Below are 15,646 nucleotides of genomic sequence, written 5' to 3' on the forward strand. Positions count from 1 at the left end.
ATTTACGATGGGAGGTTTGGTAGGGATGGAGTTGAACCAATGGACTACTCCTACTTAACATTAACACATAACTGTGAAAGGATCAGAGGGTCATTGTCGCGTTGCCCATTTCTAGGGTCCAGTGTGTCTTCCAGGGCTCATATTGATGGGCTTGTATGTTAGAAGGCTTCCTTAGATGCCTGTTTGATATTTCACACTGAAGCTACATGACCTAAATGAGCCCAAAAAAGAAACTCTGCTGTCTTGTAACTCTACCTTAGTTCAGCTGTTACACGAGTGGAATTCAAATATTGCTTTGTTTATAACATTCGTACTCTCTTCTCCATGGGTGAATATTGGAGCCAAAATTCTGAAAGGAAAGTTAGCAGATCAGGCTGTGTCTGATGGATTACTGTTTCCAGAGAGATGCTTCCTGAGTACATTGAAAGGAATACTTTCCATTAACTTCAATAGCTGTTGACATGGGGGGTATTGGGTGCCAGTTCTCCGACTGCCTTCTGTTTCACACAGGAGTTAAAAATGGTGCTTTCCATGACTCTGAAATAACTGTGATGTGAGCTTCTTCACACCTTACTTTAGCATAGATCGGAATAATCTCATTTCTAAGTGATGGTACATCCCGTAACAAAGACATCTTTGCTTTATTTGCTGTATCCTGATAATACCCATGTGGGTCTTAAGACACCACATGAAAGCAGATTAGTGTCCTATACAGTGGGTTCTTTGGTTATGAATTGCTGGTGTTTTGACTTATTGCATTTACATAGAAAGAATGAAAGGAAGAGCTTGCATTTATATAGCACCTTTCATGACCTCGGCATCCCAAAGTGCTTCGCAGCCAATGAAATACTTTTGAAGTGTAGTCACTGTTGTAATGTGGAAACGTGGTAGCCAATTTTTGCACAGCAAGGTGCCACAAATAGTGATGAGATAAATGTGTTTTTTAGTGATGTGGGTCGAGGGATAAATATTGGCCATGGTGCCAGGAGAACTCCCTTGCTCTTCTTCGAATAGTGCCATGGAATTTTTTACATCCACCTGAAAGGGCAGGTAGCGAGCTGATACGTACCTTAACCAGTCTGTAGTTACATAAGGATTCGACAGTTGCACCCTCCTACAGCTCTTTTAATCCACTGTCTTTTGGGTGAGACATTAAACCAAGGCCCCATCTTCCTGCTTAGGTGGACGTAAAAGACCCCATGGCCCTACTTGAAGAAGAGCGGGGAGTTCTCCCGGTGTCCTGGCCAATATATATCCCTCAACCGACATCACTAAAAAACAGATTATCTGGTCATTATCTCATTGCTGTTTGTGGGAGCTTGCTGTGCGTAAACTGGCTGCCGTGTTTCCTTACATTACAATAGTAATTGCACTTCACAAGTACTTTATTGGCTATAAAGTGCTTTGGGACATCCTGAGGTAGTGAAAGATGTGATATAAATGCAAGTCTTTTTCATTAGAAGGCTCAAAGAAAGCAAATGTTCACATTTTTGCACTAATGCTGTATAATATTCTGTGGCTTTGTGCCTGGGGAGTCGCGATCAAGTGTAGTAATCGGATGAAGTGAGGTTAGATAGTGGGAGATAATTGGACCAGGGTGTCATACATTCTGTTTGTATAGTTGTATTTACATTATATACATGTGGACATAGAGATTTCTAAGAAAACGTGTCATGTTGTAATCACACCCTCGTCAGTGGTGGTGTTGCAGGACCTCCACTGATGGGAGGGTGCAATTACGGCGTGACAAGTTTACATAGCATTGTTACTGTACAATTGCAAATTGAACATCAACATTGATTTTTCACAAATATTACAATGAATGCCCAATGAATGTGGAAATATAATAAAAACTTGCATTTATATAGCGCCTTTGATGTAGCAAAACGTCCCAAGGTGCTTCACAGGAGCATTATCAGACAAAATTTGACACCAAGAGGTACATCAGAGGCTATTAGGACAGATGACCAAAAGCTTGGTCAAAGAGAACAGTTTTAAGGAATGTCTTAAAAGAGGAGAGGCACAGAGGTTTAGGGAGGGAATTCCAGCGCTTAGGACCTAGACAGCTGAAGGCACAGCCGCCAATGGTGGAGCGATGAAAATTGGGGATCCGCAAGAGGCCAAAATTGGAGGAGCGCAGAGATCTCAGAGGGCTGGAGGAGGTTACAGAGATAGGGAGGGGCGAGACCATAGATGAAATTGAAAACAAGGATGAGAATTTAAAAATAGAGGCGCTGCTGAACCAGGACCCAATGTAGGTCAGCGGGAACAGTGGTATTGGGTGAACGGGACTTGGTACAAGTCAGGATACGGGCAGCAGAACTTTGGATGAGCTGAAGCATAATTCAAGTCTTGCTCACCAGGTGTAGTTGAGTGTGTCTCCAGTTGATGCAAGGCCTGGTAGAATTTTAGAACTTTTGCTATTTTCTAAATCTTGGAACCTTTAACTTCTGTATATGTAATCTGACTTCTTATTTAAAGAGAATATTCCAGCATGAGGCTGTGCAGTACATTAACCTCAAATATTTATCTGTGAAGACAGCTTTGTGAATAATTTATGTTTTGAAGTGACACACTGAGCTAGAACTCTGCCCACTCTCCTGTTGAACTTGGGTTTCAGTCCAGCTCAAAACCTTCCTGTGACGAACAGTGAGGATTAAGTAAAACATAATTTTTGGTCCATAATTTATTTTTTCCCATGCTTCCCCTCCCGTTTTCCCTCTGCTGATTATTGGCTAAAGAACCAGTGAGGAGATGAGGAGGACCTTTTTTATGCAGCGAGTTGTTACGATCTGGAATGCACTGCCTGAAAGGGTGGAGGAAGCGGATTCAATAGCAACTTTCTAAAGGGAAGTGGATAAATACTTGAAAAGGAAAATAATGCACCAGGAAAGAGCAGGGAAATGGGACTAATGGGATAGCTCTTTCAATGAGCAGGCACGATTGGCCAAATGGCCTCCTTCTGTACTGTAAGACTCTATGAAACTCAAATGGCTCAACAAAACCATCTCAGCCTCAAGATGTGTCACTGTCTCACAGCACAATCTCGGTTATGTTACTCTTCGCCTTGTATAGAAATAGGGATGGTATCTCATTTTTTACCATGATTGGTTTGCTGTTTTTTGGCATTACTTTTCTTCCCTACTGAGGTTTCATGGTGAACAATGTAAGTTGTTGATCAGCCATGGCTCAGTGGCCCCACTCCAGAGACTTGAGCATATAATCTAGGTCCGACACTCAAGTGCAGTACTGAGGGTGTGCTGCACTGTCACAGGTGACGTCTTTCAGATGAGACGTAAAACCGAGGCCCCGTTTGCCCCCTAAGGTGGATGTAAAGGATTCCACAGCACTATTTCGAAGAAGTTCTCCCAGGTGTCCAACCAATATTTATCCATCAACCAACATCACGGTGGCATAGTGGTTAGCACTGTTGCCTCACAGTGCCAGGGACCCGGGTTCAAATCCGGACTCGGGCGACTGTCTGTGTGGAGTTTGCACATTCTCCCTGTGTCTGCGTGGGTTTGCTCCGGGTGCTCCGGTTTCCTCCCACAGTCCAAAGATGTGCGGGTTAGGTTGATTTGGCTATGATAAATTGACCCTTAGTGTTAGGGGATTAAATACGTGGGGTTACGGGGATAGGGTGGGATATGTGTTGGTGCAGGCGCGATGGGCCGAAATGGCCTCTATCTGCACTGTGGGGATTCTGTGATCACTAAAGCAGATTATCTGGTTATTTATCACATTGCTATTTGTGGGACTTTGCTGTGTGCAAATTGGCTTCTGCATTTCCTATATTACAACAGTGACTACGATTCAAAAATACTTCATTGGCTGTAAAGCGCTTTGGGACGTCCCGAGGTCATGAAAGGCGCTATAGAAATACAAGTTCTTTCATTATGCACCACTTGATCAGGCCAGAAAGGATATTGAAAATTTATCTTGCAGGAGAATATGACATACTGTCATATGATGTAATACACAGGGACTGCTATTCCCAGGAATATATGCTGAAATAAAACCCGAGATCACTAAAGGTCAAACCAGTTGCCAGAAAAAGCGGTCAGCTTGAGGATTGGGATATTTTTAGAAATCAGCAAAGGGGGACCAAGAAATTGATAAAGAAAGGGAAAATGGAATATAAGCACAAACTAGTGAAAAATATAAAAACGGATTGTAAAAGCTTCAATGATAACAACAGAACATGCTGGAAATACTCAGCAGGCCAGGCAGCATCTGTAGAGAGAGACTCCACGGGTGCTGCCTGGCCTGCTGTGGAGAGAGACTCCACGGACGCTGCCTGGCCTGCTGTGGAGAGAGACTCCACAGACGCTGCCTGGCCTGCTGTAGAGACTCCACGGGTGCTGCCTGGCCTGCTGTGGAGAGAGACTCCACGGACGCTGCCTGGCCTGCTGTGGAGAGACTCCACAGACGCTGCCTGGCCTGCTGTGGAGAGACTCCACGGACGCTGCCTGGCCTGCTGTGGAGAGACTCCACGGACGCTGCCTGGCCTGCTGTGGAGAGAGACTCCACGGATGCTGCCTGGCCTGCTGTAGAGAGACTCCACGGATGCTGCCTGGCCTGCTGTGGAGAGACTTCACGGACGCTGCCTGGCCTGCTGTGGAGAGAGACTCCACGGATGCTGCCTGGCCTGCTGTAGAGAGACTCCACGGATGCTGCCTGGCCTGCTGTGGAGAGACTCCACGGGCGCTGCCTGGCCTGCTGTGGAGAGACTCCACGGACGCTGCCTGGCCTGCTGTGGAGAGAGACTCCACGGACGCTGCCTGGCCTGCTGTGGAGAGACTCCACGGATGCTGCCTGGCCTGCTGTGGAGAGACTTCACGGACGCTGCCTGGCCTGCTGTGGAGAGACTCCACGGATGCTGCCTGGCCTGCTGTGGAGAGAGACTCCACGGACGCTGCCTGGCCTGCTGTGGAGAGACTCCACGGACGCTGCCTGGCCTGCTGTGGAGAGACTCCACAGACGCTGCCTGGCCTGCTGTGGAGAGACTCCACGGACGCTGCCTGGCCTGCTGTGGAGAGAGACTCCACGGATGCTGCCTGGCCTGCTGTAGAGAGAAACTCCACGGATGCTGCCTGGCCTGCTGTGGAGAGAGACTCCACGGACGCTGCCTGGCCTGCTGTGGAGAGACTCCACGGACGCTGCCTGGCCTGCTGTGGAGAGACTCCACAGATGCTGCCTGGCCTGCTGTGGAGAGACTCCACAGATGCTGCCTGGCCTGCTGTGGAGAGACTCCACGGATGCTGCCTGGCCTGCTGTGGAGAGACTCCACAGATGCTGCCTGGCCTGCTGTGGAGAGACTCCACGGATGCTGCCTGGCCTGCTGTAGAGAGAGACTCCACGGACGCTGCCTGGCCTGCTGTGGAGAGACTCCACAGATGCTGCCTGGCCTGCTGTAGAGAGAGACTCCACGGATGCTGCCTGGCCTGCTGTGGAGAGACTCCACAGATGCTGCCTGGCCTGCTGTGGAGAGACTCCACAGATGCTGCCTGGCCTGCTGTGGAGAGACTCCACAGATGCTGCCTGGCCTGCTGTGGAGAGACTCCACGGATGCTGCCTGGCCTGCTGTAGAGAGAGACTCCACAGACGCTGCCTGGCCTGCTGTGGAGAGAGACTCCACAGATGCTGCCTGGCCTGCTGAGTATTTCCAGCATTTTCTGTTGTTATTTCAGATTTCCAGCATCCGCAGTATTTTGCTATTGTAAAAGCTTCTATAGGTATGAGAAAAGGAAAAGACTGGCGAAGGTAAATGTAGGTTCTTTACAGTCAGAGATGGGAGAATTTATTATGGGGAATGAGGAAATGGCAGAGAAATTAAATAAATACTTTGTTTCTGTCTTCACGGAGGAAGACACAAAAAACCTCCCAGAAATAAGAGAAAACCAAGGGTGTGACAAGAATGAGGAACTTAAAGAAATACTATTAGTGAAAAAAACAGTACTAGCAAAATGAATGGGACTAAAAGCCGATAAATCCCAAGGACCGGATGATTTGCATCCTAGGGTTTTGAAAGAGGTGGCCATTGGAATAGTGGACGCATTGGTTGTCATCTTCCAAAATTCTATAGATTCTGGAACGGTTCCTGCAGATTGGAGGATAGCAAATGTAACCCCGCTATTTAAGAAAGGAGGGAGAGAGAAAACGGAGAACTACAGACCTGTTAGCCTCACATCAGTAGTTGAGAAAATGCTGGAATCTATTATAAAGGATGCAATAACTGGGCACTTAGAAACTAATAGTAAGATTGGGTAGAGTCAATATTGATTTATGGAAGGGAAATCCTGTTTGACAAACCTATTGGAGTTCTTTGAGGATGTAACTAGTGGAGTAGACAAAGGGGAACTGGTAGATGGGAACTGGTAGATGTGGTGTATCTGGATTTTCAGAAGGCCTTTGATAAGGTCCCACACAAGAGGTTGGTGAACAAAATTAGGGCACGTGGAATTGGGGGTAATATACTAGCATGGATTGAGAATTGGTTAACAGACAGAAAACAAAGAGTAGGGATAAACTGGTCTTTTTCAGGATGGCAGGCTGTGACTAGTGGGGTACCGCAAGGATCGGTGCTTGGGCCCCAGCTATTCACAATCTATATCAATGATTTGGATGAGGGGACTAAATGTAACATTTCCAAATTTGCTGATGACACAAAGCTAGGTGGCAGTGTCAGTTGCAAAGAGGATGTGAAGAGGCTTCAAGGGGATCTCGACAGGCTCAGTGAGTGGGCGAGAACATGGCAGATGGATTATTAAATGTGAAGTTATCCACTTTGGTAGAAAAAACAGAAAGGCAGAGTATTTCCTAAATGGTGAAAGATTGGGGAATGCAGATGTTCAAAGGGAATAGGGTGTCCTTATACATGAGTCACTGAAAGTGAATGTGCAGGTGCAGCAAGCCATTAGGAAGGCAAATGGTATGCTGGCCTTCATTACAAGAGGATTTGAGTACAGGAGTAAAGAAGTCTTACTCCAATTATATAGGGCCTTGGTGAGACCACACCTGGAGTACTGTGTACAATTTTGGTCTCCTTACCTAAGGAAGGATATTCTTGCCATAGAGGGAGTGCAATGAAGGTTCACGAGATTGATTCCTGGGATGGTGGGACTGTCGTATGAGAAGAGATTGAGTAAACTAGGCCTGTACTCTCTTGAATTAAGAAGAATGAGAGGGGGTCTCATTGAAGCATACAAAATGATTACAGGGCTTAATAGGATGGATGCTGGGAGAATGTTTCCCTTGGCTGGGGAGTCTAGAACCAGGGGCCACAGCCTCAAGATAAAGGGTAGGCCATTCAGGACTGAGATGAGAAAAAATTTCTTCAGAGGGTGGTGAATCTTTGGAATTCTCTACCCCAGAGGGCTGTGGAGGCTCAGTCATTGGGTATATTCAAAACAGAAGTCGATAGATTTCTGACTAGTAAGGGCATCAAGTGATCGGGCCGGTGAATGGAGTTGAGGCAGAAGATCAGCCATGATCTCATTGAATGGCGGAGCAGGCTCGAAGGGCCGAATGGCCGACTCCTGCTCCTATTTCTTATGTTCTTATGTTCTAATAGCGCTCGAGTTCAAAGCATGTGATTAAATTGTGGAAGGCTGACACTTGTTGCTTTCTACTAGGGTTAAGGGAGGGAGGAGATGCCAACAAAAATGGAATTAAATTGAGCTTGTCAACTCAAAATATATATCACAGGATGTGCTGCATATTTCTGGTTAGATTGTCAGCTGACTCCTCCACCTCTTGTTGCTTGTAACTTACTCCAGTGTATTTATCCCTCAACCAACATCACTAAATCAGATTATCTTGTCATTATCTCAATGCTGTTTGTGGGATCTTGCTGTGTGCAAATTGGCTGCCACGTTTCCTTACATAAGTGACTAAAGTACTTAATTGGCTGTAAAGGGCTTTGGGACATCCTGAGGTCATGAAAGGTGCGATATAAATGCAAGTCTTTCTATATATCCAGGAACATTGAAGACTATGGGGTAAATTTTGTGAGAGATCACACGTAGCCAGTGCATGTTGGAAAATCGCAGGAACTGGTTTAAAAAAAATAATTCCCTAGAGTGTCTTTCTAATGTCTGAGGATCTGTGTTCCAGGGCGAAATCTTATAGGACTATCACCTTTGACCAATTTAAGGATGCTCTTGAAGAGCTTGCAGAGAAGAGGTTTAAAGGGAAGATCAAGGAGGAAGCAATCCAGGAGATTCACAAGTTAATTGAAGGAAATTCCCCCCTCATTTCAGGGGTAACGGTACGTCAAGCGCTTGTTTTGTTTTCTCACAACTACATTACTTAACCTTTCTTCTAAAAACAGAGTGTCCCATTTTAAGAGGAAGTACTGTACCCAGCTGTTGAATAAAGACTTGCCTGTGGTCTCCTTGTACAGGGGAAGCTTACCAGCAATTGTTGTCCCACAGAAGTTATTTAAATTGCAGATCAATGTGTGATGATGGGATTTCACTGTTTGTTTATTTTGGTTGAATGTGTTTGATCAAATGTATTAAAAACTCTTCCACTTTCAGGTTTAGCACAAGAGATTTCATCCCAACAGGATGCAGTTTTCACAAAAAAAATGAAGTCAGTCACTTCTTGGCTGAATATTTTTTCCCATTAATCATTCTCGGGATATTGGTGTCGCTGGCAAGGCTGGGATTTATTGCCCATCCCTAGTTGCCCTGAGAAAGTGATGGTGGGCCTCCTTGAACAGTGTGATACAACTGAGTGACTTGTTAGATTACTTCAGAGGGCAGATAAAAGTCAACCACATTAGTGTGGGACTGGAGTCACATATATGTCAGAATGGGTAAGGATGGCAGGTTTCTTTCCCTAAAGGATTTTAATGAACCAGTTTGGATATCCCAAAACACTTTAAAACCAATTAAGTACTTTTGAAGTATAGTCAGTGTTGTAATGTAGGAAATGCAGCAGCCAATTTGCGTACAGCAAGCTCCCACAAACAGCAATGAGATAAATGACCAGATAATCTGGGTTTTTTTTTCCTAAGAGATGTTGGTTGGTTGAAGGATCAATATTGGCCAGGACACTGGGGAGAACTCGCCTGCTTCTCTTCAAAATAGTGCCATGGGATCTTTTACATCCACCTGAGAGGGCAGAAGGGGCTTCAGTTTAATGTCTCATCTGAAAGACGGCACCTCCAACAGTGCAGCACTCCTTCAATACTGCACTGGAGCGTCAGCCTAGATTATGTGCTCAAGTCCCTGGAATAGGACTAGAACCCACAACCTTCTGACTCGGAGGCAAGAGAGTGCTACCCACTGAGCCATGGCTGACACCCTGGTACAATCCTGCAATATCCTACATTTGCTTCCTTAAAAACTTTGCACAAAAATGTTCTTTTAAAAAAAATATATAATGTTGCTTTTATTGCTTTCTCTGCAGAAAACTGTGCTGTCTCCCACATTGACACGACTTACAGACAGCTCAAAATTCACCGGTACCCACAGGGAAAGGTTTGATCGGAGCGGGAAAGGCAGAGGAAGAGCAGGCAGAGAGTATCTGGTTCACGATACTGGCTACGTAGAGGGATACAAACACGCTGGCACATACGACCAGAAAGTAAAAGGAACTAAACACAATTAAGTTTTTTTTTCCAAACATACACACCACCTCCATCAGGAATGTATCTGCTCCCAAGGCGGTCTTGGCTGAAAGAATCAAAAGTAGGAACCCAAATCATTGTTGTCCATTTCAAAGTATTTCAAGTTGGTTAGAAAAATCATTGGCACTTATTTTAGACAATTCGCAAGTTATTTATGCCTCCAACTGTAAATATAGAAAGCCCCCTCCCCCCAATCCTTGGCCAGTTGTGAAAATCTTTCTCGCTTTTGAATGACTCTTGCTGCTTAAGTATAGGCACCACTGATGGGCATTAATACCCCTGATCAAAGGGCCAAGCTTCTAATGGTCACCTCCAGATAGTTCAGTATCGCAAGCATTTGGACTGTTTCATCTTGGTGAATTATGGCCATCCCTTTGGATGGATTCCAACTAGTTGCATGTTAAGAACCGGAACTTCTGCTCGGTGCAAGAACAGTGCTTTTGCCCCACATGACCAAGGTAACCATTCCAACAGAAATTGATGAGAGAAAAATGGCCAAGTACTCTGATCTTTCACAAAATAGTCATTGAAAGGTGCTCAAGAACCATGAAACTATATCACGTGAGAATGGGCTCTCGCTCAAAACTCTGATCGGCGAAGTAGACATAGGAAAGATGTCAGCATGGACGAGGCACAGAAGTGTTGGTCTCAACCTGTCAGGCGCAGTAGTGTTTCATCTTTGGCTGCCTTGTCATACAAAATGTCTTTCAAACCTAGGTGTTCAGAAAGGAGAGATTTCACCACAGCCAAATTTTCTCACTGGGGGAAAATGCATTATTGCAAAGAGGCTGTTGGTGAGAAGGTATCTGCAGACGTCATGTTGGCAACACATAGTTCTCCAATACCGATTTAACAATTGTGCCCCTTAAAGATGTGCTCGGCATAAATGAGACAGGACTGTTTGACCGAGCTGCCCCAAATGGCATTTTGCCTGACAAAAAAAAACTTCGGTAAGATCTAAAGTGACGACGACAATAGTCACCATCAGCCATTTGAAGAAAGCAGGATTGGAACCGGCGATGGTAACAAGTGAGCTTGAGGAAGGTCACTCGCAGATGCCAGAGAAAAGAACTGCAGCTGACTGAAGAATTCATGGCCAGCAGCAGTAACCGTCAGTCTTAAGCTGAAGCTATGGATGAGGTACATTGGACAATCTGAAGATGAGGATCAGTCCAGTGGCGGGAGATAACAATGAGGGTGGTACAGATGATTCACACCCTCCATAGCATCACGTGCCTGCCGATATCCTGATACCTTTCTGCTGCTGGGAATGGGAATGTGAGGAAAGAATTCCAACAGTTTTAATGATTCTCAGTCAGATGTTGGAAGGCTTACGTTGAAAGAAAATAAAAGCTGGAGACTGATGATTCTGCCGCCTTGCACAAGTGAACATGGCCAAGCCCATGTAAACATATAAAGGGTCTGTGGAAAATGGGTGTTCATCGTGTTTCAAAACAACGAATGTTCTATTGTGCAACCTAAATTTGCAAGTAAAATACAGGAACGACAATTCTCCTTTTCTCCAGGCCCAGTTCGGTTCTGGTTATAACGATGTAGAGTCTGTAAAATGGTTATACTGAACTTGATTATAATTCTGCTTCTAAAAATGCATGGTTGGCACAAGTTCTACGGGCCTCAGATAGCCATCCATCAATCAGTGGTTCTCTTAAAGGGAGTAGAATGTATTAGAGCCATTGTGTATGTGATAGCGATGGACCTTGTACCACACATCCTTGCCTCACCTGTCTTAAAATGAGGAATTGGAATCTGACACATGGTCAGCCCCTTTGTTCCTGGCAGACCGCTACTTCATTTCATTCCACTTTTAATGCATTCAGGTAAACCTACCTTCTATTCTTAAGTTGAGAGCTGTTTCATCTTACCTTGGAGTTTCTCTGTGAATTATTCTCTCTGCACGCTTCAGAAGATTGATTCTGCACTTTATGGAATGGCCCTGCTGCAGTTGCAAAGACAATGATTGAATGAATGAAAGCTTTAGCTCTTTAGCTGACCCCCTTCCGAACACTTTACTTCTGATTGTCTCTCGGGCAGATCCCAGCTTGTAAATGAAGTATTGAGAGGAACAATGCGTGAAGACTTATGGATGTGAAGATTTTAATTGACATTGTAAAGAGAAAACATGGCAATAATTTCAATGTTTTATAGAACACAAGTTGCTTAAAGCCTAAACAGCAGACCAGTTGGCTTCCGTGCTTTGTGAACTGCTCGTGATACGAGACAAATGGCATTCTTCAGCAGCTGGAATGAGTGTCATCATGACAGAGTTCAGAGGAGCTGACTACACATTCCATCACTGACATCATGGGAACACTCTTCATTTAACCTCTCTTAATTGACATATTAATACTCCAAAGAATAAGGTTACGCTTTCTGGTGCAAGTCCCAAAAGTTTGAGTATTTGTTAAAATGAAGTGCAATGTTTTTCTGCAAAAATATGCTTGATATTTTCTTCCAGTCTTCTGCTTCCCGTTTATATTTTGGCCCATGTTTTGTTTTTCCTTTTCCCCCCCCCCCCCCCCCCATTTGACCTCGATCTTCTATGAAGGAGAGGTTCAATCAGTGGACTTCTCCACAACTGGTACTTATTCCTCCAACAATTGTCTGATAGGAGTCAAATGCCTCGTGGTGTAAGGGCAGGTTTACACTGCCTTGGAGGCATGACAGTCTTAAGAACTGGTTAAACTTGTCCCCACTGTGGCAGGCGGGCCTGGACCACCATTTGATTGAGCGATGGCGGGTCTATGGTACTAACATTATAATAAATATCACTGCAATTTTTGTGGTACTCAAAGAAAATTCAGCGCGCAAAGGGAAAAGAATGACGTGCAACAGAAATATATAGCTCCAGATGTGTTGTTGTGACACATTGTAAAAGGCCTCAAGCATTGTTCTGTGGTGGTAGTTTATGTTGAAACTAAATACCTCATTCTATGTAAATAGCCAATCTAAGCATGTACAGACCTGCTGTGGGCTGTAACTGCATCAAAATATCCAAACTGCGATAATCCACAACACTGATTATTGCTGCGTTAAAATTGACTTGTTTATCATTAATTGTATCATACTCTAAATATACAATTATAATGCTTTGTCATTGTTTAATCTTACAAATCCTAACTTGATCCTGTATATAAATAGACAGTTCCCATTGTGCGCTTTACTCTAAGGTACAGTTTCCACTTCACAGCATGGCTAATTGCTGCTTCTTCGATACCAGCGAAGGTAAATAGGACATACTCGGTGAGCTGAGATTGCCGTTCTGCTGAATTTGGGGCAGGTTCTGCTATTGGCCGAATTTGCATTGTGGAGACGCCCAGCTTTAAGTTTTGGTTTTATTACAATTCAACAATCTGAAACTCTAATCATGACTAATTCTTGATACAAATCAAGACTTGTAATTGTAGCCAAACTGCCTTTCATTGCACGCAATGCCTGAATGCATTAGTTCTAATCTCGCTTGAAGCCAAGCACTTTAATCAGTATTCTATCCCTCCTTCACTGAACTGTAATGGAAAGGACGCATGGCCGGAAGGTCGAGAGGGTTAGAAGCAAGCTACGGGTGTCGTGAATAGTTCTTTCTCCATAGATTTACACTCTTTTATTTTTCTATATTGCTAGCTCCTTCTGTATATCGGAGGCTGCCAAATATTGTCACTGAGAAGTACATCGTAAACTCTGACTGACTAAATTTTGTAAGGGTAATGAAATAAAATTCTATTTGCAAAACTATTCGGGTGCTATGTAATTTATTTTCATGAATCCGAACGGTGATATCACTATGATACTTCGAAAGCAGATAATTATTAATACTTGTAATATTTGTATGGCTTTGCTTGCTCTCTTCAATTTTACTAGCTTTAAAAAAAAAAGTCTTATTGCTGTTCTTATAAGAAAATATAGGCAAAATCCCCATTGTAATTTTAACCTGTTGTGTGGTAACATTTGTTCAGTAGGGTCCCTCATGTTATGCTGGAGACTGGGTAGTTGAATTCATCTTGGTATAAATCTGTGAGCATCTTTTACATTTTAGGATGCCATTTGCACACTGCTAGATCCATAAACCCTCAGAGAACATTTAAACTTCTTGCTACAAATGAATGTTGGTGTTGAACTCATGCATTCAGACTGTAGTTATAATCACAGGCATCTGTGTGCAGAAAATTCAGATTTTAAATTCATGCTTAATATTGCCAGATATTCATGCACGCCATATTTAGAAAGTTTTCTCCAAACTACCGTCTCTCCATGTGACTGTGCGTGACATAACCCCACCATTATGATGTCACAGGGAAGCCAACAATCAAGAATTCCTGCCAACAAATCAGAGCTCAGTATTGAGATGAATTTATTTACTTAAAGGGGTTGTAATGTCAGGGTGGGGATACCCTTCACTCATGGTACACGCCATTGTTAGAACATTATACTGTCACCTGAAATTTCTTTGGCATCCATATTCAAATCCTGGTGCCTTTGCGCACTTCCTGTTGTCATGACTTACTTCCTGTGTTACGTCTTGTGACGCATAGTAACATCTGCTTACGTGACTTAGTTAGCCACCTCCTTCATCATTATATGTACCTTTTGAATCCTCCAATTGCTAGTGGCGCTAATACCCCAGTCACCGTGCAGTCCCAGTTGCCTTCACAGGCTTCGAGCGTCCTGCAAATAGTGCAAGATTATTTTGTAATGCTGGTCAGCAATATTTCCAATCAGTCTGTGGCAAAGTTTGTTATATTTAAAGTTGTGTTCTCCATTTAATTCCAAGCTGCAAACTCTTCTATCGAATACCAGCAATGGATTTTCTCCCCGGCAGTGTTCTCTCTTCCCCCCCTCTCATTTTGACCCTTGGTTTTTCTCCTCGTTTATGGGACCCGCTGCCCCATCTGGTCCTGCTCCCCACGTGTTGTCCTACTGACGATCTGGCCATTTATCTCATTTATGTTGTTTGTGGGATCTTGCTGAGCACACATTTAGCTGCCATGTTTCCTACATTACAACAGTGACCACACCTCAAAAAAGTACTTCAGTGCCTGTAAAGCGGTTTGGGACATCCTGAGGCCATGAAAGGTGCTGTATATAAGTGCAAGTCTTTCTTTTACTGATATTTATATCATCCACCATCCCATGTTGCATGGTACGGACTGGTTGGATGATGCTACCTGTCCCGATGGTCACTCACTCACCTTCACTGTTCTCAACGACACTTTACTGTTCTAAGCATTCCTATCTAAAGCAGCGTCTGATGGGCTCCAGATGTGGGAGAACCGTCAGTGAGGCACGACATGGGATGGCAGCAGTAGAAAAGGGGTGCAGTTCAGCAGTAGCAGTTGAACATTTTAAAATTCATATTGATTACATAGAATCTACAGCAAAGAAACCGGCCACTCAACCCAAGTGGCCTATTAAAAGTTTCAATTAAGTTGTGCACAGGGAAGAGGCTGATTGGATTCCTGACCCTTCTCCCAAGGCCTAGAAAATCAGAACCACTAGTCACTATGGGGCTGCTCGCATGCACTTTCTAGCAGGCAACTATACCTTGATCATGGAGTGGTCTTAAAGCAGATCTCCTATCTGTCGTCGCAGCTAGGGAGGATACACAGCAGAGCGGAGGGAAACCCAGGAACGGAATTAGAGGGAAAATAACTAAATACAGAATTCTGGCCAAAGCATAAAACGGTGCCCAATCTTAATAAATTTTGTTTTGAAGGCTCAGTGGGAGGTAATACTCCTTCTACTGCTAAGTCCCTTCTGGTAACAGCAGAACAGTTTAGAAACTTCATCACTTTTTGTAAAACCTTTTTGCTCCGAGTGGACCGGTGAATAGTTACATAGAAATGCTGAACAAAGCTCTGCAAAAACGGCTATTTTGAGCTACAGTTTATAGAAATTCTGTTGCCGCACATCTTGGCAAACTTGTTCGTTGGGTGTTTATTACCATTAAATTGCACTCTGGATTATGGACAACATTTAGTTACTGTAGTGTATGTG

At 44.1% G+C, this 15,646-nt stretch overlaps 1 protein-coding gene across 2 annotated transcripts in view; it reads left to right on the plus strand.

The window, feature by feature from the left end:
- tppp (tubulin polymerization promoting protein) overlaps window positions 1–13,387 on the plus strand; it is a 78,804-nt gene extending 65,417 nt beyond the window's left edge. For both annotated transcript variants that reach the window (XM_085989095.1, XM_085989094.1), the window contains exons 3-4: window positions 8,116–8,269; window positions 9,418–13,387. In XM_085989095.1, coding sequence (XP_085845221.1) covers window positions 8,116–8,269; window positions 9,418–9,618 — 355 coding nt within the window. In that variant the 3' untranslated portion in view covers window positions 9,619–13,387. The remainder of the gene's footprint in view (window positions 1–8,115; window positions 8,270–9,417) is intronic.
- Window positions 13,388–15,646: the final 2,259 nt, after the last annotated feature.

The sequence above is a fragment of the Somniosus microcephalus genome, chromosome 5, assembly GCF_052327205.1.
Source record: "Somniosus microcephalus isolate GS21.2 chromosome 5, FLI_Smic_1.0, whole genome shotgun sequence".
NCBI lineage: Eukaryota > Metazoa > Chordata > Chondrichthyes > Squaliformes > Somniosidae > Somniosus > Somniosus microcephalus.